We start from the raw sequence: 24219 nt of genomic DNA on the forward strand, positions 1-24219 counted from the left end.
TGCACATGCAACTCCCTCCTCCCCCCTAAATGATGACCAGCCTGAGTCTTAAGGGAGTTCCAAACTCAGTGACATGTCTCCAAGTACAAGTATTTTCCCTCATGAGAAACTACAAGTACTTACTGACAAAGTTTATACTATTTTCATGCAATATGAAGTATGAAACATGGGCATCATCAATGCACTGACTGTGAATAATTAAAGATTCTAAATCATCCCCCTCCAGAGATGCTTGTTTGAAAGTCGGCAAGTGTACTGATTCGCACAAGTAGTATAAAATAGTAAGACCGAGTATCGTATCCTCAGGGAATTTGTTTCACCTAGACCATGTACATTCAGTATGTAAACACTTATAAGGGTTAAAAACAAGGCAAATGTTGATTATGTACTAGAAAATCTATTTGAACATAAACAAAATATCTAAAGCTATAAAAAGTGAAAATTTTCAAGTTAAGAACGTTGGGGAGTGTTCTACTGAATTTCTCTTGATGTATAAAATGTATTTTTTCTCTATTTAACATTATCCTAGTATTCTTATGTTGAGAAACTACTTAAACCATGATTCCTCACATGAATGAGCCTAACTCTCTTTAGTTGATCCCTCAACAAACTTGTTCTAAAAGAGTTGCATTAAGCCTACAACATAAAATGGACTAGATCACTGCACTCTATTCCTAGAAATACAGATTTCTAGCTTGCTCTATCAAGTTCTAAGGTTTTAAAGCATTTTCCAATACTAAAAAGCCTTACTACACATACAAATGGGTGATCAAGCCACAAGCATATAAAATAAGCATAGATAGAAGCAATGAACACAAAAAAATAACATTAAATAGATAGTGAGAATATTATATCAAGATTGTTCAGTAGTACTCCCCAACAAAGAGGTTTGGCCTTCCATTACAAGAAAAGCTTCAAAACTAAGAAAGAAGTTATTTTTGGTGAAAGAAATTGGAAGAAGATGATGGAGGATGTCTCCTCCAACCTCTAAACCCTAAATCTCTTTGTTTTTCTAGACTTAGCTCTCTTTATTGCTCAAAATTCGTCTCTCTTTGCCTCTCTGCCAACCTCGATGTTTTAAAGGTTCTTGGACTCTTCAGCTTTCGAAGGCTTGCTTAGCGAGCATGGCTCACTAAGCGAGAGTTAGTGAATTTTTGCTTAGCGAGAATGGGCGCACTGAGCGTGAGAAGAGACAATGTCCTCACTGGGCAGGCTGGTTGCGTGCTAGGCATGCAGATCTCTGGCTTATCCTCTTCTAGGGTTTCCCATCCGCTAAGCGAGCTGGATGCCTCGCTAAGTGGATGCATCTTGCTGAGCGGATCTACCTTGCTAAGTGAGTCATCAGTTGCTTTAACCTTTTCTTCTTTGGCCTGAAACTGAGTTGGATTAACCATTAAGTCACAAAAATAGAGTTTCTACTCTATAAAATCACACAATAAAGAAAAATATGTACAATTCCTACCAAAAGAACCATAAATTAGAGGTACAATGCAATTTCTTTGCAGATTTCCAATACCAAACTAACTTATAAATAGCAACTGAAAATGCTTAAAACTCTTTAATCACTATATTTCTTCCACCAGGGATATCCATAATGGTCATTGCACCCCCATGTACATACCCAACATACATCACCTTAATGTCATTATTATCATTAACATCATCTCATCTCAATGTTATTTTCGACATCAACATCATCTCATCTCAATGACATTATCATCATCAACATCATCTCATCTCAATGTCATTTCAACATCAACATCATCTCATCTCAATGACATTATCATCATCAACATCATCTCAATGACATTACCAACATCAACATCATCTCATTTTAATATTATCATCAATAACAACATCACCCTATGTCATATTATCATCAATAACAACGTCATTCTCATATCAATATTATCACCAATAACAACATCACTCTTTATCAATATTATCATCAATAACAACATCATTCTTTATCAATATTATCGTCAATAACAATATCACCTCGTATCAACATTATCACAGATAATAACATCATCATAATCACATCCCACAAATACATACATATAAATTTCATGTCTGAGATTCACACTTCCCAAGTATTCAAACAACGTATGTCTAATAAAATGATACTATCATTTATCAATAGTTGATGTATCACATTCCATTAGTCGAAAACATTATTTTTCTTGAAAGCCAGCATGCATAGGAACAAACATACATTCTCATGATTGGGTACCCTGACCCCAATTATGGTATCAAAGTCATAAATTATAATAAACTCCCTTCACCTATCATGAGCTCTCCATCAGCTTCTCTCTGCATCACTCAAAGACCTCTCTCGTTCACGTTCGTCAGACCAAACACAGAGTTCTATATATCAAGTCAAAGGGAATTTAGTATAGATTTAAAAAATAAGGTTATTAATAACATTCAGGGTCAATTACCCCTGTCAAAACAAAAAAGGGCTAAGGGATGTTTTAGGTTTTACTACAAAGAGACATCATTTTGAAATTCTAATCACGACAATGTGATTAGTGTTCAGTGAAGGTCACAAAAATACCATCAATTTTATAAAAAAAAATAACTTTTACAATGTTTCATTTTCAAGGGTTTTTCAAAAGAAGTGTAAAAATACCCTATTATGGTACCCAAAACACAAGGGACACTAAGAAAAACTCAAACTAACTAGGAGAAAGGTATAGGAGTCAAGGTTACCTCAAAGAAACTATGAAAGAAAGAATTAGGAGCTTATTCTCCACCAAATCCTTGGGTGGATTCTAAGGATTTCGCTCTGACTAAAGTGTTCCTCTCCGTGTGGTGGTCCGGCAGCAAGCAACGACAAATCGTGGTAGCCACCGGTGGTCGTGGGTGGTGGAGGAGGAGTTCCTAGGGTTGTTTGGGCGGAGTTTTGAGAGAAAGAGGTGTGAAATTGTGTTTTTCACGCAGAAGAACGTATTTGTAATCTGTAAATCTTGCCCAACGAGCTTGTCTTGCTAAGTGGAAATCCACTTTTAGCGTTGAGCGTGACATTTCGCGCTAAGCACAATTCCTCTTGAGTTGGGATTTACACTGAGCGCACCATTTCTCGCTGAGCGTAATTCTTCTCGAGTTTGAATTGCACTTAGCGGGCTTGTCTCGCTAAGCGAGATGTTCAAATATTTTATTTTACATATCCCAACGGTGAAAGTGTGAAGTTATGGATTATGAACTTACAATACAAATTTGAAGGTGATCCAACGGTTAACGAGTTTGGAATCACAGTTTTACTTGAACAGGTTTATGTAAAACTTGAAATCTTACAGTTTTAACATAGCTCACTCAAACCTCACATAACCTAACATCCACATCAAGCAATCACAAATAGCTAATTCACACAACACCTCAATTAATCCAAATCAATCAAATAACACAAAAATTACATTAAACATCAATTTTAAGTTATCGAAATTTGAGAGCATTACATTTGATGGTTGAATCATGATGTTGATGTTGATGATGGTGTTTGATGATTGAATCCTGATGTGATGAATGATGAATTTATGATTACTATGAGATGCCTTGTCATGTTCTATATATTATGTAATATTATTTATGATTTAATTGTTAAGTTGTATGTTGTTTTAGTATGCTTATTTTTTGTAATCTTACCCTTGCATGTGTCTCATGTGATTGTGATTGTGATAATCTCAAACTTCGTGTTCGTGAGAGTATATGGTTAGGAGGTCGTTCTTCTTTTGGAGGCATCATGGATGGACATGCTTGGACGTGAAGATACAATCCTTCTTGTTTTTTCTTTATTAATTTTATATATAGTGTTGACCAACTAGGTGTTAAGATTTATCTCTTTAAGGAATTGTATATGTATATATAGATGTGCGTTGAGTTGTTTTATCTTGGGATAGGTGTTGGTGTTGCATGAGGCACATGGTTTTATTTAGTTGTTCATGTATATATTAACACTTTATCTTATAGTTTTTGTTTTGGCTTTTGAAAACATGAAAGTTCACAAGTTTTTTCCTAAATAAGTTAATTAAATAGTTTATAAATAGAGTAAAATAAAGTCTTCTGCTTTGTTAGTTTTAAGTTATCATGTAGCGACGGTGGGTCGTTACAACCAATTTGCATGAGGTACTCATACTGGTTGATGTAAAATGTAATATGTCAATTTTCAACTTATAAAAATTGATTTATTTTAGGAAATTAAATATTTCTTAAAATAAATATTGTTTGACTTAAAAAGAATTATTATCACAATAAATTGTGATTAATTCTTTGGGTAATGTATTTGTGTGAATTGATGTTGTATGAATTCTTTTGTAAGTGTATTTTATTTGATTAGATGTCTTTGAAATTAGCTTTTAAATATGTAGCATTATATGTTTATTATGTTGGCACATAATAGAAATATATTAGTTTTGGGATTATATAACAAAAATAAAAATAAGGTGTCGTAGGGGGTGTGAATAACATGAGTACTGTAAGTAAAATTGGACTACACTAAAAACATATGCATAGGTCAATTTTTCTGGTGCAAATAGTAGCAAAATTTCTATTTTTTATTGTTAAAAATAGGAATGCAAACAAATATTTTACTTTAAATAACCTAGGAAGCATCTAGAATATCTAATTGATAAAATAAAATGAAGAGGTAAGGACAATTAAATATGTAACCTAAAGACTTATGTGATTCTTAACACTTATTGGTCCTATTTATCACCTTTGTCTCCCATCTTACCCTGTAAATACCCCCAACTATCATTTGAGTTTGACACAAAAAAAAAAAAACCCTCATAGTAGAGAGTTTTAGAGCAAGTAAAGTAAGAGCTAAAGGAAAACAAAGTTTTGGAGCTCTGATCCCCTAGTGGTGGAAGTGGTGGTGCATGAAAAATGAGTGAGAAAAGGAGAAGAGGATTCACAACTTCATCCAAGCTTAGGAGAAATAGGTATGAGTGAGGTTCTATTTTTTCCAATAGTGTGTTATTTTATGCAAGTGTAGAGATGGACCTCAAGGCCATCTCATTACATGGTTAATCTTATATTATTATAATGCTTGCTATAAAAATTGTCAGTATGTTATTATTATTGATTTGTATGGATTTAAGTATTGATTTTGAATGAACATCATGCTGAACTTGTATGAATTTGAATGAACTTGTATGAATTCTTGTGAACAAGATGAACATAAGAGAAATTGAAAAGATCTAGCCCTTTGATATTCATGTCGGATGTGACTTTGGCTATTGTTGGTGTGTAAAATCTGCCAACCAATTATCCATTGTGTTAGCTAACTACCAATGAGTGATTCCCTTTAGGAGATTGACTTGAGGAAGGAATTTTGTTCCTTAATTGGGTTCCTAGTCCACTCCAAAGAGCTTTCTAGTAATCGATGAACTAAACTTTCTATGTTAGGCTACTCTTATGTGAAATTGTGGTAAAGGAAAGTAGTAGACGACTAAAAAGGTAAAGAAAAATTGTAAAGAAAGTTGTAAATGGATGAAAGGGTATAGGAAACCTGTAACGGTTGAAAGCAATAAAGGAAAGCTATAAATGGCTGAAAAACAATAAAGGGAAAGTTATAAATAAAGGATAAATGATTGGAAAAAAGTAATTTGATTGATTTGGTCGTAGTCATTTGATCCTTTTACATTTGAGTTTGCCTATTCGTAGTTTTTTAAGCACGTGTTAGTTATTTACAAGGCACGCCAATTGTTTCTTAATACCCATGATCATAGATTTTTAGGAGATCATGGATTACATGATTTTAACTTCCTAAGCTACAGACCTTTGTTGAAATGGTAGTCCCACGTTTCCTAGGGTTGTTGCAAACAACAATTATTATTTTCCACTAACAACTTCTCTTATCTTTTAAGAATCATGGATCCACATGCATTGGACCTTGGAAAAACTGCTTGCAACTGTTTGCCATGTTCAAATACTCCTTTTATATTTGGACTTCAATGAAATAGGACTGTTTGCCATGTTCAAATACTCCTTTTATATTTGGACTTCAATGAAATAGGATTGATTCAACTCTTTTGTGTTAGCCGACAAAAATTAGTCGTCAGTTGTCAACCGACAAAAATTAGTCGTTTGCTATCATTAATGATTATTTTAGCTGTCGGCCATTAGAAAATCACTATTTTAGTCTTCAATCATCCTTGGCATTAAGACAAGCTAGAATTCATTGATTTGCATTAGTCGATGGTCATCTAGTGAATTAGCCGTTAGTCGATGATAAACAGTTAGCCTCAATAGCAAACATTTTTTGTGTTAACAACTAATAATGTTAGTATTTACTCATTTTTTTTATTATTATTTTGACAGTGAGAATCGAAGACTACGATCCAAAGTGAGGCAGCCATGAACTCATGAAGGTTAGCATTCAAAATTAGGAAATTAGGGATTGAATTAGGAAGATTAAGGATAAAGTGATCTTTTAATGAAACATTAAATTAAAAAAAAATAAAAATTTGCTATAAGATCCTCATGTTTGAATTGCAAAAAAAAATAATAATTTGATTGGTTGCATTCCATGATTAAATAATACAAAATGCATATTAATGACTTATTTTAAATGACACCAAAGTAACGGCCTAGAAATAGACCAAGCAAATGAGATAGGAAGTGATTTCAATTTTTATTTTTTTTTTGGAAAAAATTGTCCTTGGTGTATATTTCTTTAAGTAATAAAGGAAAGATAATTAATAATTTTGGATTGCCTTATTCATAATATTAATAATGTTTAAATTTATGTGAACTTTTGTGATGTATATAAATTACGTGTTTGTCTTTATCAATTTTGGAGGGAAAACTGTGTTTGGTATATATTCTTTAAGTAATAAACGATAATTAATAATTTTGGATATTGTCTTATTCATAACATTAATGATTAATAATATTAAATGTTTTTTATTTTTTGATTAATTCTGTATTATCATAAATGCACATTAATTTTTAACTTATATCACATTATATTTTTATATTTAAATTTATGTGAAATTTTGTAATGTATATAAAATTACGTGTTTGTCTTTATCAATTTTGGAGGGAAATTGTGTTTAGTGTATACTCTTTTAAGTAATAATAATGGTTGATTAGTTTCTCAATTTAAATTCTAAAATACTCACCTACTAAAAATATTTTTTATTTAAATATCAAGCCTTATTAATAATTTTGGATTTTAATTCATAAATGATAGATGATTTATCTTGATCTAAGCATAAACGTCGAGGGAGTAAAAATAATTAAAAATATATATTTACTTAAAAATAAATAGATAGCATCTTTGTAATAAACACTATATAATTCAAATTAACTTAAAATATGAATATTAGTTTTTACTTACATCTCAATATTAGTTTATATTAATAATTAATATTTTTGTATTGTCCTATTCATAATATTAATAATTAATAATATTAAATGCTATTTTAATTTTTTTGATTAATTTCATTAAATTTTAATTGATATTACATTATATTTTTAAATTTAAATATATGTGAACTTTTGTGACGTATATAAAATTACGTGCTTGTCCTTATCAGATTTTTTTTTGTTTTTTTTTTGGGGTTTGTGCTTGGTGTTTATTTCTTTAAGTAATAATAAATGACATAAAATTATGTGTTTGTCCTTATAAGTTTTGTGGGGAAATTGTGTTTAATGTATATTCCTTAAAGGATAAAACTTAAATATACTTTAATTTTAGTTTTTATTATTTAATTTTTCATTTCTCTAAAATATGAAATTGATATTTTTAATTTTTATAATATGAATGAATTTTTTTCTTTCATTTTCATCCTTCCAAAACTTAAATTTATTATGTTTGGCCCCTAAGATACATTTTAAGATAAATAAATAACATTTATTGTAAGAATCTTGAAAAGAAAATTAGTTGTCAAATACTGACCTTGTATGATAGACATTAATGGATGTCTCGTGGAATGATCACTTAACCCTTTTTTTATTTTTATTGAATAATGATCACTTGACTTTTCATTTAACACAAATTATCAACCAATATCACATAATATTAGGGAACAAAAATAATTTTAGAGGATGAAAAAAACAAAGAAATAATTTTACAGGGAATAAAATCAAAACTCACTCATTTTATCAAAACTAAATACATATTTAAACTTTCAAAAGGTAATAATAATAATAATAATAATAATAATAATAATAATAATAATAATAATAATAATAATAATAATAATAATAATAATATTTTTCTTTTATATTTTTCTTCTATTTCCATATTTAATTTTATTTAAATTAAAAATTTCCCATATAAATCACACACAAAAATTACTAGTTTTTAATGGTAGTGGAATAAAATTTAATTTTTCAATATCGTGATAATACTTGTATAAAAAGTTAAAAATAAAAGTAAATACGTATGTAAATGCCAGCTTATCCAATTTAACTTGAATCGTTTCAAGAAAATCGGGAAGATTTTGATAAAAGAGACAGGTAGGATAAATATGGTGAGCAGATGCGAAGAAGTTAGAGCTTTCACGTTCATTGTGTGATGATTACGAAAATAAGAAGGTTAATAAATGATAACTCACTTTAAATTTTAAATTGTAATAATATAATCTTTTCATAATTCTAATTATTTTTATAATATTTTTATTTATCAAATAAAAAATATTAAATCTTCTTTTACCTTAAATATGTTTATTTTATCCCTATTAGGTTGATGTTTTTTATTCCCAAATTGCTTTTTTTTTTCTCCTATCTGATTGGCATTCAATTGGTTTGTGTGCACGAAAACATTTGGTGTGAAAAGAATTAATCCTTGGCTAAGATATTCCGAGTTCAATAAAAAAAATCCATGATATTTTTATTTATTTTTGTAGTAATTTTCTTAAAAAATTACATCAAATATTATGTTTTTAAATTGATAGTCTAATTTTTTTTATACTGAAATTTATTGATATGATATTAAATACTTTAATTTTATTACTTAAATAAAAAATAATCGTAAATTTAAGTTATGTTTAAAAATAAATTTTATAAGTTGATAAGAAAAAAATGGTTTGATCAAATACTTTTATTTGATAAAATATTTGTAAACCGGTCAAAAAATTACAAATAATAATATATATAATTCACTTTATCCTATTTATTTTTTTTAAGATAATCCCTCATTCAAAATAAGAATATACATTAAATTAATAAGATATTTTTTATTGGTAGGATATGTTTAATCAATTGAACTAAATTAATAAGATAATATTAAAGGTGAAATTAAAGAGTTAAGATGCGTATATTTAATATATATATAGACAAAGCTAAAAGAAAATCAAGAAAATAGTGAAGAAAGAGTGAAGGAAGACATAAAATGTTAGATGCATGTATACATTGTTCATAGATCCCCCAAACACCAATTATATATGGTTTAAATAAGTTTTTCACACCTCAAAAATAGATGGTTTTCAGGTTACTACCTAAAAAATTCATTACCTTCAGCTTCATTTTATCATCTGTGTCTTTAGTTACCTACTGTTAAGTGTAGCAGACAAAGTGTCACGTCATCACGCTTTGTCATTGCGAATCATGTTATTGAAGGTGATGATGTGACAATAAAGTGTATGTGACAAGACATGATGATATGACACTTTGTCTATCACATCATCACTCAATGAAAGATAACTAACGATATGTGATAAAGTGAAATTATTTTTTTTTCCAGATACTTAAGTAGAAAAAATAAATATTAGATAATAATATTCAAAACAATCTATATTCTCAAAAACTTAATTAAGCCAATAAATAGTAGACATTCGATTTTACCATTTTCTTCCTTCTATTCCATCTATAAAGATATTTATCCCCAATAACATAATTGAACACGATACACAACACCGTCAAAAACAGAAGCTAAGCTACAAACTAAAATGACCCAAGTGAAGAACAATCAAGTGGTTCTAAGGAACTATGTCACTGGTTTTCCCAAAGAATCCGACATGAACATTGTTGAAAGTGTCATAACATTGAAGCTTCCACAAGGTTCCAATGATGTGCTTCTCAAAAATCTCTACCTCTCTTGTGACCCTTACATGCGAGCTCTCATGTCCAATATGGAAGACCTCGAGGGATTTCAGACCTATACACCTGGCTCTGTAAGTCATAAAAAAAAAAAAAAATTCACACTATGTTAGTGCATAGAACATTTCTCTTTTCATTATAAATTTGTTACTGTTATTGTTTTTTCTGGTCCTGGTAGACTCTGTTTGTTTACTTTGATATGGCGATTGAGGCCTTATTAGAAACTTTATAATCTTCTTCATTTGAGACCATATGACTTCTAAAAAATGGAAATGAATTATCCTTTAAAATTTCCATAAAATTGAGTTTCATATTTTATCCATTTGGAATTTAAATACCATTTCATTTTCTGAAATATACTTTTCACTGGAGTCAATTGTGTTCGAACCAAATAGATAACATTTTACCATGTCTCTTTGAAAACTCACAAATATAGCACTATTATTTATATTTGTGTATAACATGTACTTTACAAATGGGGCATTGAGAAAATTGAATATAGAAATTTGATAATTGAAGGCAAGCTTTAATAAAAAGAAAAGCTTGTAGTGTAGTATTGAAAATACAATTTTTTAGTCATAGACTCATGTAGTTACTAACCCTTATGTAAATGCAGCCATTAACAGGATATGGGGTTTCTAAAGTCCTTGAATCTGAACACCAAGATTATAAGAAAGGTGACTTAGTATGGGGAATCACTAAATGGGAAGAATTCAGCTTCATCCCCTCATCTCTAATACATTTCAAAATTGAGCACACTGATGTCCCACTTTCATATTATACTGGTATTCTTGGTATGTATTCAATAAAATAAACACAATTTATGATCATTCTTATTCAATCATATATGCATCTAGAAAATGAGTCTTAGCAAGCATGCAAGCAAGCTTATGGATGCTTGTTTCATTTTTTTCTCACGTGTTATTGTGCCTTTATGATCCATTTTAGTTTCTTTGAACACAGGTATGCCAGGAATGACTGCTTATGCTGGTTTCTTTGAATTAGGCTCTCCCAAGAAAGGAGAGAATGTTTTTGTTTCAGCTGCCTCTGGTGCAGTTGGTCAACTTGTTGGTCAATTTGCTAAATTGGCTGGTTGTTATGTGGTTGGAAGTGCTGGAAGCAAAGAGAAGGTATTCATCCAGTTATTGTCATTATATATGTCTCCATGAATGATAAATTAACATTATTTTTTCATTATATTATACTGTTTATTGAAATGTTTTTGCCTATTTCCAAGCTTAGATTATATTCTCTGTTAATTGTGAATTCCTTGTCACTGAAAACTTTGGGGCTTGTTGCTTACTTTTGGGATTTTCCAAGATTTATAAGTAAAACACATGGAAGTTTATTGTTGCTGGATCATGCTGTTATATATTTAAGTCACATATCAGAAGTTGCACTCTGTTGTTTTCTATACTTCATAAAATTGTATCACTATGATCCTTTGCTGAAGTTTGTTTTGTTATGTATCCAGTCCAAAGCTTGCCCCTCTGCTTTTACCCCCATAATAAACTTGAGCCTTTATTAAGAGAATTGTGGCATACACTAGCAATAGTAGTCTAATTTACTGGACCTGAAATGAAATTCTTCTAATTAATATTTGATCACCAACATATTATCTAGTTCTCTCATTTGAATGTGTTTTTTCACAACTAGGTGGATCTTTTAAAGAATAAATTAGGATTTGATGAAGCTTTTAACTACAAAGAAGAGTCAGATCTCAATACAACTTTGAAAAGGTCAGTATTTAACAGTATTGTGATAGAGAAATTTTGATTAAATTTGTCCATACAATATACACTAATGACTAGTGCATATCAATTTATGCATCAGTTACTTTCCAGAAGGCATTGACATTTACTTTGAGAATGTTGGGGGCAAGACACTAGATGCAGTACTCACAAATATGAGAGTCCATGGTCGCATACCCGTCTGCGGAATGATCTCACAATATAATCTTACTCAACCTGAAGGTGTAACAAATTTGGCAAATCTTATACTTAAGCAAGTTTGTATGGAAGGTTTTATGGTTACTGCATTTTATCACTTATATCCAAAATTCTTGGAGTTTATCCTGCCACATATTAGAGAAGGGAAGGTTGTGTATGTGGAAGACATTGCTGAGGGTCTTGAGAATGGACCTGCTGCCTTGGTTGGCCTCTATAGTGGTCGCAATTTTGGTAAACAAGTGGTTGTTGTTGCTCATGACTGAATGCAGATGCTTTTGTTGGACATTGCTGTCTTTTTTCATTCAAAGTTTGTGTTCTATTTTTGTGTTGAATATTAGGCATCTTTGTGCCCTAAAAAAAAATAAAAAATTAGGCCTCTTTGTATGGCTTTTGCGATCAATATTTGTGGTATTTGAGATAGTTGTGTTGGCAAATGTTAAAATGAAATCCCCTTTAGTGATATTATGTTATAAAGCATTCTGTGTATAATCTTCTGCTACTTTAAATTGTGAAGATTATGATACAATTTTCAGGATATACGAGTGAACAGAAAGGGTCTAGATGGTGGATAAATCGTTGGTCTCTTGATGAAGTTGAGAAAAATTTCAGAAAAACAAAAAGGTTTAGGGATTCAATTTTTTTTTAAAAGAAAAAATAGTGAATGGGAGAACAATGTCATTTAGGCATGACCCCTCGGTAGGTGGAAGGCCTATTGTGTGAGTGATTCAACAAGCTATACAATTTAGCCACTAACAAGGAAGCTAAAAAATTTAGCCATTAAATTTTTTAATTTTTTAATCTATAAGCAAAAGTTTGAGTGATAAAAAATTCTTAATTTTTTTTTAAGAATTTTAATTTTTAAACTTTTAAAAATTTTGATTTTTAGTTTCTGAAATCTTATTAAATAAATAAAAAAATGAGTTCAAATTTTTATTTAGGAATTAAAATCTAAAATTTCTAAAAGTTTAAGGTTCTTAGCCATCAAACAAAAATTTAAGAATTAAAAACATAAATAAATAAAAAATGAAAGAATCTTAATCAATTAAGCTTTTGTTTATAGACTAAAACAGGATTTAAAATAAAAATTAAAAATTAAAATCTTAATTAACCCAAAATTATATAGGAATGCATTTAAAAATGATAGAAATACATTTTTATGCATCTTAATAAAAAAATATTTTTTCCTTTTTCTTAACAAAGGACATTATTGAAGAGATTATTGCTCTTAAACAAATTGACAGGTGAAATTCCATGTAATTACCAGGGAAGCTAATGTTGTGGCGGATACACTTCAATGGAAATAAGATGTCGAAGACGGAAATACCATTCGGGAGTTTGGTACCAGACAAGTTTGAAGAGAGTTAAGGTACAATCTTTTGGGACCAAAATATAAATTCCCATCTTCGCAAAAATCATTTCGAATAACAGAAATCAATTGTTTCAATTAAATTTTTACCAAATTAACCGATTATTTATGCATCATAATGGATCATCTGTGCATCTTAATCGATTATTGTGTTTATCTAATTTTCTCCTCCTTATTTTATTCTTATCAAACAACCTTACAATATTTATTTATTTTTACAATATTTCTCATTTATCTCTCTTAAAACAAATTACACCACATATAACTTTATTTCTCCTTTACCAAATTATCTCCTTAATCTATCTTATTTCTCTCCTATAAGCTAAACACAAAGTGAGAAGTTGATTTAGTCATATTATAATCTATTTTATTAGTTTCTTATCTTAAAAAAAATCAGTCATTTTTTCTTTCGTGGATGATGATATTGATATAAAATTATTCTGCCAAAAATAATAACAAATATGTTGAATATCTTAAATACACACAAGATGAGTATGTTTCAACAACAACTATTTCATATTTAAAAACCAACTAAAACTACTTGTGTTAAATGTTCTTAGTATTATTATAAATTTTCTAGTATTTTCTTTGAGTTTTACGGATATTAATATAAATAGAAAAATATTAAATAATTGATTATTTTTTACTAATAACAATTAATATAAATAATATTAATTTGTGTCTCTTAATTAAATAATTTAAAATTTCAATTCATTTTGATGAAACGAATTGGTATCAATCCTAAGGTTAAAAAAAAAGAAGGAAGTTTATCATAATAATATTGTTAAACTGAAATAAAGCAAATTCAGAAAATATGACGTCCTGAACCATAGAAAGGCAAGACTGCTTTTGTGGCATACTACATTCCACGTTGGCGAATGGTGATAGCGTTATAAATGACAATGAAACCCAATAGCCATTTAAATTTTCCCATTTTCAATTACTCCCTATATTAACCCAACAATGCAAAACAACACACTGAACTCTCTTCACTGAAACGACACACACAAAAAAAAGCTTTAGTTTAGGATGACCCAAGTGAGGAACAAGCAAGTGGTTCTAAGAGACTATGTCACCGGATTCCCTAAAGAATCCGACATGAACATTGTTGAAGGCACCATAATATTGAAGGTTCCAGAAGGTTCCAATGATGTCCTTCTAAAAAATCTCTACTTGTCATGTGATCCATACATGCGACTCCTCATGGCCAAGGACCGTTCTTTCGGAGATGGCTCCTTCACCCTTGCCTCTGTATGTCACGCACTCTCTCTTTCACCTCATTTTTTTTAATATTATTATTGTTAAATTTGAAATTTTGGCTTCTACTACATTCTTTTATGTCTTTTTTCTTACATACAAAAATAAAAAAGCAATTTTTGGTCAAAATTGTTGTTGAGCCCTTTACAAAATGATTGTTTTAATGCTCGTTTAGATTTCTCACGTTCCCTGATAGTAGAAAATTGGCAAATTGCAGACACAAATGCGGCAATTACAGTCGCATTGGGATCACCGAAGTCCCATAAACGTTATCGGTTCTGCCAAAATCACAGTTTTGATGACACCTTGTTCACTAATATTTTTTTTTAAAAAAACTTGCTGAGGACAAAAGTTATTGTTTTTTTAAAAAATAAACAGAGTAAAACCTTGCTTTCCCTTAAGTAAGGTCTCAGATCCAGCCTTGAATGCAAAGAACGGAAGGAGAGACTCCACTAAATCTGGTTAGTTAGGATATTAGCCATTAGGAAAAGCTGGTGGTGGATACTCTGTGCCAATGTCATGATAACCCAAAAAAAAAAAAAACCAATTAAATAAATAGCCAATTTAATCCCCGAAAAGTTATATCTTGCTGTCATTTTAGTATTTAAAAGTAAGAAAAACTCAAATAAGTTTGTGAAATATTTTGGGGTTTCATTTTAAGTCCTTAAAATTAGTCCTTTTTCTTGTTATGGTCCCTAATCCGGGACTTAAGTGATAATAATAATAATGTGAAACTAATCAAGAATATGTAGTATTGAAAATACATACTACATTTTAATTTTAATCATATACAAATGTAGCTAGTAACTGTTGAGTAATTGTTTGCAGCCATTGAAAGGATATGGTGTGTCTCAAGTGCTGGAATCTGGACGTCCAGATTACAAGAAAGGTGATTTAGTGTGGGGGATTACTAAATGGGAAGAGTATAGCTTGGTCCCCTCATCTCTCATACATTTCAAAATTGAGCACACTGATGTCCCACTTTCCTACTACACTGGAATTCTTGGTATGTATTTAACAATTTCAATTCATATTGATTCTTAGTGAATGATGCAGTTGATTTCAGTATGATCTGCAAGCCTAACTTATGAAGATTGCCTGTGATAAATTAGTTCCTTTCTTTGTCTAATAGCATTAAGATAATGGGTTAACCTGACCATCATAGAAGAGACTCAGGAACGGCTTTTATGGAAGCTTATTTGGGTTTGTTTTTGTCGTATCATATATGTTCTTAAGCAGGCGTTTTGAAAGTAGCATGTGACCTTCTCATATAAGCTAAAGTGTTCAAGTAGGCTTATTTCAATAAGCTTTACAAGGGTCCTGATGATGATATGTTATGTGATTATGTACTTATTAACTGAATGCATAATGAAACTGTTTATATAAAAGCATTTAGAATTGGATGTAGTTGTCCTCCTGCTACTTGTTCCAATAATGCTTTTCTATTTTCTTCTTTTGTTCAATGAAGGTGATATGGCTGGAATTGATCCTTTATTCATTAAAATACTCGGCTAACCAGCTTTGGTTTGGGGTAGAACCAAATTAAATGACCTTTATACTCATTTGGATTGATAGCTCATTACTTTTGTATATCTTTTAGTGCCACATATCTGTGATAAACACCTTCCCTTTCATAATTTTTAACTAAGAAGTACATACACTTGGAAACAGTGGTCATGTCATGTAGCCATGTTAGAATTTAGATACATATCATATCTGTATAACTTTTAAAATGTGCCATATTGTCTTGTTCTTGTCATGTCATATCATATTTGTATCCCATACTGAATCTGTGTTTCCTAGGTTTTTATATTATGCTATTTTATGTACTATGCTTGAGTACATTCTGCTTTATCAGAATGAATCTCAGCAAGCTTGCATGCAGGCTTATTGATGTTTTTGCTTAGTTTATTGGTAATTTGTTGTGTCTTTTGACCTATGTCATTTTCTTCTCCGGCCACAGGTATGCCAGGAATGACTGCTTATGCTGGTTTCTTTGAGGTAGGTTCTCCCAAAAAAGGAGACACTGTTTTCGTTTCAGCTGCCTCTGGTGCTGTTGGTCAACTTGTTGGCCAATTTGCTAAGTTGACTGGTTGTTATGTTGTTGGAAGTGCTGGAAGTAAAGAGAAGGTATTTGTTTAATTATTGTTGTTATACGTCCCTGGATAAACGATTAATCAGCTTAAATGTTGGATATTTATTCTACTGTTTAAAATACTATTATTTTGAATTAACCTAATTACAATAACAGCCACCAAAGCCTTTTCTATAAGGTAGAGTTGAATTGGCCAAATTATATTACAGAAATACTTTTGGAATTATTTTCTTTCAGTTATAAATCCTTTGGCAGTGCAAACTTTTGAGGCATGTTGCATACTTTTGTGATTTTCCAATATCGCGGGGGGAATTGAAATACATGAAGTTTTAGTCAATGCAGGGTATTATTATTTAAGCCGAGTATTGGGATTTCCACTCTAATATTTTTTATAATTAAAAAATGTGTAGTATTGTGTTTCTATGTTCATGTTTGTTTGCAAAGTGTCCAACTCCCACCTCTTCCGACTGTACCATGAAAAGAAATTTATGAACAGCACTGTGACAGAAAGCATTGACAGTGCTTCTGCTTATAAAATTTGGAATAGCTAGGCCAGAAAATTGGTCATCCTTTCACTTAAATGCATGTGTCTTGCAACTAGGTGGATCTGCTGAAGAATAAATTAGGATTTGATGAAGCTTTTAACTACAAAGAAGAGCCAGACCTCAATGCAGCTTTGAAAAGGTCAGTATTTAACAATTTCCTAATAAATCAACCACCAACATCGTCCTCGAACTATACCCTTTCTCCTAAATAGTTTTTTCTAAAGTATTAAAACTATTTAAGTAGTCCCCGACGTGTTAAATATCCATTAGTTCAGTCCCTACATTGATGTATTTCAGTAAAGTTCAGGGACTAATTTGAAGGGCGTTTTAATATTTAAGGGACTGCTTAGACAGATTTCCAATACTTTTATGTCTAGTTAAGAAATTTGATTTATTTTAAAGACTATTCTGGAGAAAAGGTAATACTTTAACAATAAAATTGGTGGTTTACTCATTTCTTGATAGAGAAATTTTATTTTAAATTGTTTATTACCATAAAAGAAGTAAAGTTACCGTGCCTAGTAACATGATCAAGCAACTGAAAGTGGATATCAACATACAAATCAGGTACTTTCCAGAAGGCATTGACATTTACTTTGAGAATGTTGGGGGCAAGACACTTGATGCAGTACTCCCAAACATGAAATTTCATGGCCGCATACCTGTCTGTGGAATGATCTCGCAGTACAATCTTACTCAGTTCGATGGTGTAACAAATTTGGCAAATCTCATATTTAAGCGGGTTAAAATGGAAGGTTTTATTGCAACTGATTTCTATCATTTATATCCAAAATTCTTGGAGTTTGTCCTGCCTCATATCAGAGAAGGGAAGGTTGTGTATGTGGAAGACATTGCTGAGGGCCTTGAGAATGGCCCTGCAGCCTTGGTTGGCCTCTATACCGGTCGCAATGTTGGTAAACAAGTGGTTGTTGTTACTCACAAGTAAAATTATATAATTATATTGTTATTCTCTAAGCTTTAATTCCGAATTTTCAATTTTCTGTTGGATATTGAACCTTGCTTTTATGGTTTATGCAGTCATTCTTCTATTTTGTTGATAGAAATTACTACATTAGTGACATTTTGTGATAAATAAAACCTCTAATATATGCTAATTTGTTACTTCCAATTTTCATATATTGAAGATAATAACGAAAATTTCACACACGCACACACACACATATATATACACACACACAAAATTCTGATATGTTCAAGCAGCAGTTAGGAGTAGGATTGTTGAGAACTCAAGAGCTTTAAGGTTGAAGTCCAAGTCTTGGAACTGCTTATAAGATGTATGTCTTGTAAATGTTTGAGATTATAGGTTTTCAGCTTCTTGTCTGTACCACTCACTTTCTTGAGTGTCTTCACAACAATAGAATTGGTTATTGAAGACTTCACTTGGACATCTTACTTGTTGGCCAGTGTGATGCAATGTATGTAATATGTATAAAACCATGAACCTTCGTTATCCAATGCAATTCTACTTGCATTGGTTTCTACCGTAGGGGAGGGCAAAACACCATCTCATGAATTGCATCAATAGGATTAATTGCTAAACGAGAAAGGTCAATTCCTTTTTAAGCCAAGAAATTATGTACCAAATATTAATATGCCAAAGCATCCGTAAATAACTTTGTATCCTGTGTTATATATCAATGTTCTTAATAATATTGTGCAAATTAATATAAGATTTGAATTCTCAATTCAAATTAATATGGTATAAATCTATAGAAATTGTGTGACACCTTTTATCCCACATACATATATGTACTAATAATAAAAGGAATAGAAATGAGGAATTAATTAAAAATTTTAAAATACATTTAAATAAAAACAATTCAAAAGGATAAAAGGTTTACATTTATTTAATGAAATCATAATAGAACTTGTTTAAATAAATGATAAAATCGTCTCGGCTCAAAATAAGGACGCTCATTCTGAATGAGAAGAAGTCAAACTAATAGCGAAAAATATAAAACAACTACATTACTCATGGAATTATAACATATGAAATAAAATCACATGCCCTCATGTCACATTTATCAAAGCACATTTCTCTGACACAGGCTAAGTCTCTTCATCTCAAGCATGAAACTCATGATATGTTGGCTCACCTAAAATAAAATGTCATTCCGTCCAACCACAAACACACATTGGGAATAAGTTATCACATTCATATATAATAAAATACTAAAGTATGTGAAAAATATAATACTTAGAGTTGGATTTACATAAACAACATCACTTCACAAAATCACACGCATTATTCACACTTATTCGAGTTCACACACTCCAAAAATTAACACCAAAACCTCAATCGTTAACTCAATGAAAGTCAAACACAAACGTTATGCAACACATACACTAGACTCGAGCTTACATGCAATGTGATATTATTTTTAGTGAAAAACCTCGTCGAACGCTTAGGAGTACATAACAAGAGATGTCTCATAATGGGTAAGTCAAGTCATTCTCACTAAGTAAAATCATAAGGAGACCGATTAGGGTCACTCTGTTTTATGAGAATACTCCAACCATGTGAGATCAACACAGGCTTACACATATATATACTAATAATAAAAGGAATTAGAATGCGAAATTACTTAAAAGTTTTAAAACACATAAAAACATTTCTAAAGGGTGAAAGGTTCACATTCACTTAATGAAATCATAATAGAACTTGTTCAAATAAATGATAATATTATCCCGACTCAAAACAAGGTCGCCCCTTCTGAATGAAGAGAAGTCACACTAAAGCGGAAAACATAAAACAAAAATATTATTCATGAAATTATAACATATGAAATAAAACCATATGTCCCAATGTCACATTTATCACAGCATTTTCCTGGCACAGGCTAAGCCTCTCCATCTCCAGCATGGAACTCATCATATGCTAACTCACCTTAAATAAAATGGCAATCGACCCAAACACAAACACACAATGGGAGTGAATTATCACATTTTTAAATAAAATACAGATAAACAAAAACATAAGCAAAATACATTATACAAATATTTATAATATAGCTCAAATTAATACAATTCACATCACTTTACCACTTTATCATTTAAAGTTATTTTTAAATCATCAATCACATTACACGTGAATCAAACACTCGCTCAAGATGTAACAACACTTGCAGTTTCATAGTAAACAATTCACAGGCGTTATGCAACAATTATATTAAGACTCAAGTCTATATGCAATGTGATACTATGTCAGTGAAAAATAACATCAAATCGCTTAGGAGTATATAACAAGACACACCACACAATGAGTATATTAGGTCACTCTCGTTAAGTAAAATCATAAGGCGATCAGTCAGAGTCATTCTATTTTGCGAGAATGCTCCAATCATATGGGATCAACACAAACTTAAATGAGTACTCAAACCGAGTGTATTTATCCCCAAGGCCTAGAGTCCAAAAAATTTGTTAGGACTTTACCTTCTTGATTCAGGTCCAACCCCTAAAACAACTTTTACACGTAGACACTGCTCATGAATTATACAATACCCACGACTTGACACTTATTTTCAAACACGTTTAACACATTGCACTGTAATTTAACACCTCGGGTTCCTAACTTAGAACCCTACACTTTCTTTTTAACACCTCGGGTTCCTAACTTAGAACCCTACACTTTCTTTTTAACACCTTGCGCATAAATATTTTTCTCAAGATAAACACCACTCGAATTCTTGTATAATTCACAACTTACAACACATATAATATCACATCAAGTATTAATCACTCGCTTATTCACAACCATATCTCATGTCCATAATTTAACATCCCACAAATTAACTAACTACAAAATATAGTAAACAAATATATAAGCATGTATTATAATAATAAGATATATCTAACTTCAAAGCTTATAAATATATTTAAATATATTTACATGTATCAAATATATATAACACACCACTATATAAATACATGTAATACTAAATATATATATGTATATATATAATTTAAATGTTTAAACACATTAAATATATATAATTATAAAAATAAGAACATGCTAAATATATTTATATATAAATTAAATAACAGTAAATATAAATATATCTTTAGATAAAAATAAAAAAATGTATAATATATATAAATAACAACCAAAAGTTTATATGCATACATAGGTATATCCTAAATGCATTTCAACCAAGTCATGGAAATCCAACAATGAGAAACAACATCTTGATTTTGAGCACTATACTATCATCACGAAAATTAATCACAATTTTTTTAGAATTATTTCAGGAGTAAAATACAATTTGATAGAATTTATTATTGACAAAAAGATGAAAATGTTATGAGCATCTAAAGAAAATTATATAATAGAGGAATAGAAAGGGCACACTCCCCTTACGGTAAATTCTTCCTAGCTTAATTCATTAACTAGAAAAAAATCCAATTTTTTTTAGGATTCTCACTCAACACAAGAACACGTTAATTTCACAACAATTTCGCATCAAGACACCAATTGATCCGTCAAACATAATCAATTCGCGATTTAAAACATAAGAACAAAATTACATTACATAAAACAACTCAAAATAACCCAAAAATTGATTCTCTAGGGATCCCTACACATATTCATTATAATCTTCTAGTGTGAGTAACTCATCTCTTATCTAGAGGTAGTCGCTCAAGCGTTCTCTGTTAGCAATGGTGACATTTCTGGTGCTCTCTAGAGCTCCTCCTCCAACTGCCCTGTTAGGGTTCTTGAGAGTCCAAGAAAAAGGAACAAAATGTTTTGTAAAATTGCTCTGGGGCTAAAAGTTCCTTTATATAGTGAGAGTTCTAATGACCTAATCTTATTTTTATTATAAATTTATTTATTTATTTAAAAGAAAACCATGGGATGACTGTTACATGCACCCTCAAGGCCTAAACTCCAAGGAGTTCGTCAGGACCTCTTCCTTCTGATTCAGATCCAACTTATGAATCATTTTAACACACAGAGTCTACCGATGAACCATGCAATACATACAAATACTCAATTATTTTCAAATTTTCAATTATTTTCAAAATCGTTTTAACTCACCACGCTTCTACTGATTAAACTCGTTGGATTCCCACAATGGAACCCATCACAAAACTCATCCGCATGAACTTATTGCACTTAAAGGGTCTTACAGTTATGTGACCGCACAATTCATAGCTCATAATTCATCACATACTTCACTTATTCTCATACATTATATTATACATTCATAGCAATGTTTACAAGACACAACCCATATACATATACATCAACTCGAATAATTTTCAAAATCTTATAATAAAACTATAACATCTTCAATGTCAATTAATTAATAACAATACAAACTCTATGTAGTATACACACACTATCCAAATCAAAAGAGTAAGTACAAAACACTAATATACACTCCCAAGTCTCAATTAACTAACTACAATATATACTTAACAAATAGATAAACATGTATTATAATAATAAAATATATCTAACTTTAAAGCTTTTAAATATATTTACATATATAGCACATCACTATACAAATACAAATAATATTAAATATATATGAAAATCATAACAACATATAACCAACATATCATTAAATAAACATATTTAAATAATAACAATAAATAATAAACGCATTATATATATATATATATATATATATATATTAATATAAAATCACAAACGTATTTATATATATAAATATCAAACATATTATATATATATATACAAATAACAAACATGTATATATATACATACATATAATAACGTATAAAATATATATATTTATTAATATAAAATAATAACAATAATATCAAACATATCATTGAATAAATATATAGTTACATATATAATAAATCAGAAATTTATATATTTATATTTATATGGAAAACATATATACTTATATGCTAAACATATCTCAACGAAGCCATGGACATCCAATAAATGTCTAATTACAAATGTGAATAAAGCTTTAGTCAATTCCTTCAAATAGCTTTAGTCAATTTAATTATCTAACAACCACTCACCTATGCATTTCATGATGAGAAGTCACTTACGCTCAAGAAACAAAAAAACTTGTGAAATAAAAGTGTTAATATGTGTACGTGTATACATTGGGGCAGCGAAAATTTTAGAAAGAAGAAAAAGAAATCAACAAGATTGAAAAACCAATATATCAAGTACACACACAAAAAAAAAAGATCAGAGCCACACAATTTTCACGCTAATTATAAAGAATCCCAATTTCTAGGGTTCCCATTCAACAAAAACACATCAATTTCACAACAAATTCGTATCGGGATACCAATTAGTGCGTCAAACACGATCAATCCGTCATTAAAAACATAAGAACATAATTGAATTTCATAAATCAACCCAAAATAACCCGAAAATTGATCATCTAGGAATCCCTACACATGTTCATTATAATCCCTAAGCGCGAGTAACTCATCCCTTACCTCGATGTAGTCATTAAGTGCTCAAGCGTTCTCGGTTAGCAATGATAACGTTTCTAGTGTTCTCTAGAGTTTTTCCGGTTGCTCTATTAGGTTTTTGTCCTTCATATGGTGGGAAATATGGTGACCTAATTCTTATTCTTTTTTTTTTTTTTAAAAACAAAACAAAGAACGGGCAGTTACAGAGAGAACATTATTAAGAATAATGAGAGTTATAAAAGTGGTAAAAATTGATAGAGTTATTGAGATTAATGAAAATTAAAATATAGCTATAAAGATTAAGAGAAACATATATATATATATATATATATTAAAAGTTATCTTTAAAATATAGAATAATGATACTTAAAGGTAAACTATCTTTTTAGTTCTTAAATTTTATTTTTAATTCTTGAATTTTTTAAATATGTTTTTACTCCTTAATTTTTTTTTTGTTACTTTTAGTTTTTAACTTTTTTTTTTCATTCTTACTTTTAATTATTTTAAGGGATTAAAAATTTAGACAAAAAAATT

At 30.1% G+C, this 24219-nt stretch overlaps 2 protein-coding genes across 3 annotated transcripts; both read left to right on the plus strand.

Annotated features, from left to right (window-relative positions):
• Nucleotides 1-9852: 9852 nt before the first annotated feature.
• LOC100812337 (2-alkenal reductase (NADP(+)-dependent)) lies at nt 9853-12384 on the plus strand. Of its 2 annotated transcripts, none has more exons than XM_003520975.5 (5): nt 9853-10121; nt 10664-10841; nt 11011-11177; nt 11704-11786; nt 11881-12384. In XM_003520975.5, exons 1-5 carry the CDS (start codon nt 9897-9899, stop codon nt 12257-12259), a joined length of 1032 nt encoding a protein of 343 aa, XP_003521023.2. In that variant the 5' UTR covers nt 9853-9896; the 3' UTR covers nt 12260-12384. The 2 variants fall into 2 exon arrangements, with proteins under 2 accessions (XP_003521023.2, XP_040870418.1); XM_041014484.1 differs by having other exon boundaries at nt 9859-10121; nt 11892-12023.
• A 1958-nt stretch (nt 12385-14342) lies between these two features.
• On the plus strand, nt 14343-18323 carry LOC100812880 (2-alkenal reductase (NADP(+)-dependent)-like). The gene is given in 5 exon segments (NM_001289253.1): nt 14343-14613; nt 15448-15625; nt 16583-16749; nt 17316-17398; nt 17827-18323. Coding segments are annotated over 5 exon segments (1029 nt in total). The 5' UTR covers nt 14343-14391; the 3' UTR covers nt 18206-18323.
• The last annotated feature ends 5896 nt before the right edge of the window (nt 18324-24219 follow it).

The sequence above is a fragment of the Glycine max genome, chromosome 3, assembly GCF_000004515.6.
Source record: "Glycine max cultivar Williams 82 chromosome 3, Glycine_max_v4.0, whole genome shotgun sequence".
NCBI lineage: Eukaryota > Viridiplantae > Streptophyta > Magnoliopsida > Fabales > Fabaceae > Glycine > Glycine max.

What these genes read in the sequence shown, in the direction of transcription:
- LOC100812337 (XM_003520975.5), top strand. Translation starts at nt 9,897, where the DNA reads ATGACCCAAGTGAAGAACAATCAAGTGGTTCTAAGGAACTATGTCACT. An exon ending in ATATTATACTGGTATTCTTG is followed by an intron (nt 10,842 to 11,010) that starts GTATGTATTCAA and finishes CTTTGAACACAG; the next exon opens with GTATGCCAGGAATGACTGCT. An exon ending in CTCAATACAACTTTGAAAAG is followed by an intron (nt 11,787 to 11,880) that starts GTCAGTATTTAA and finishes TTTATGCATCAG; the next exon opens with TTACTTTCCAGAAGGCATTG.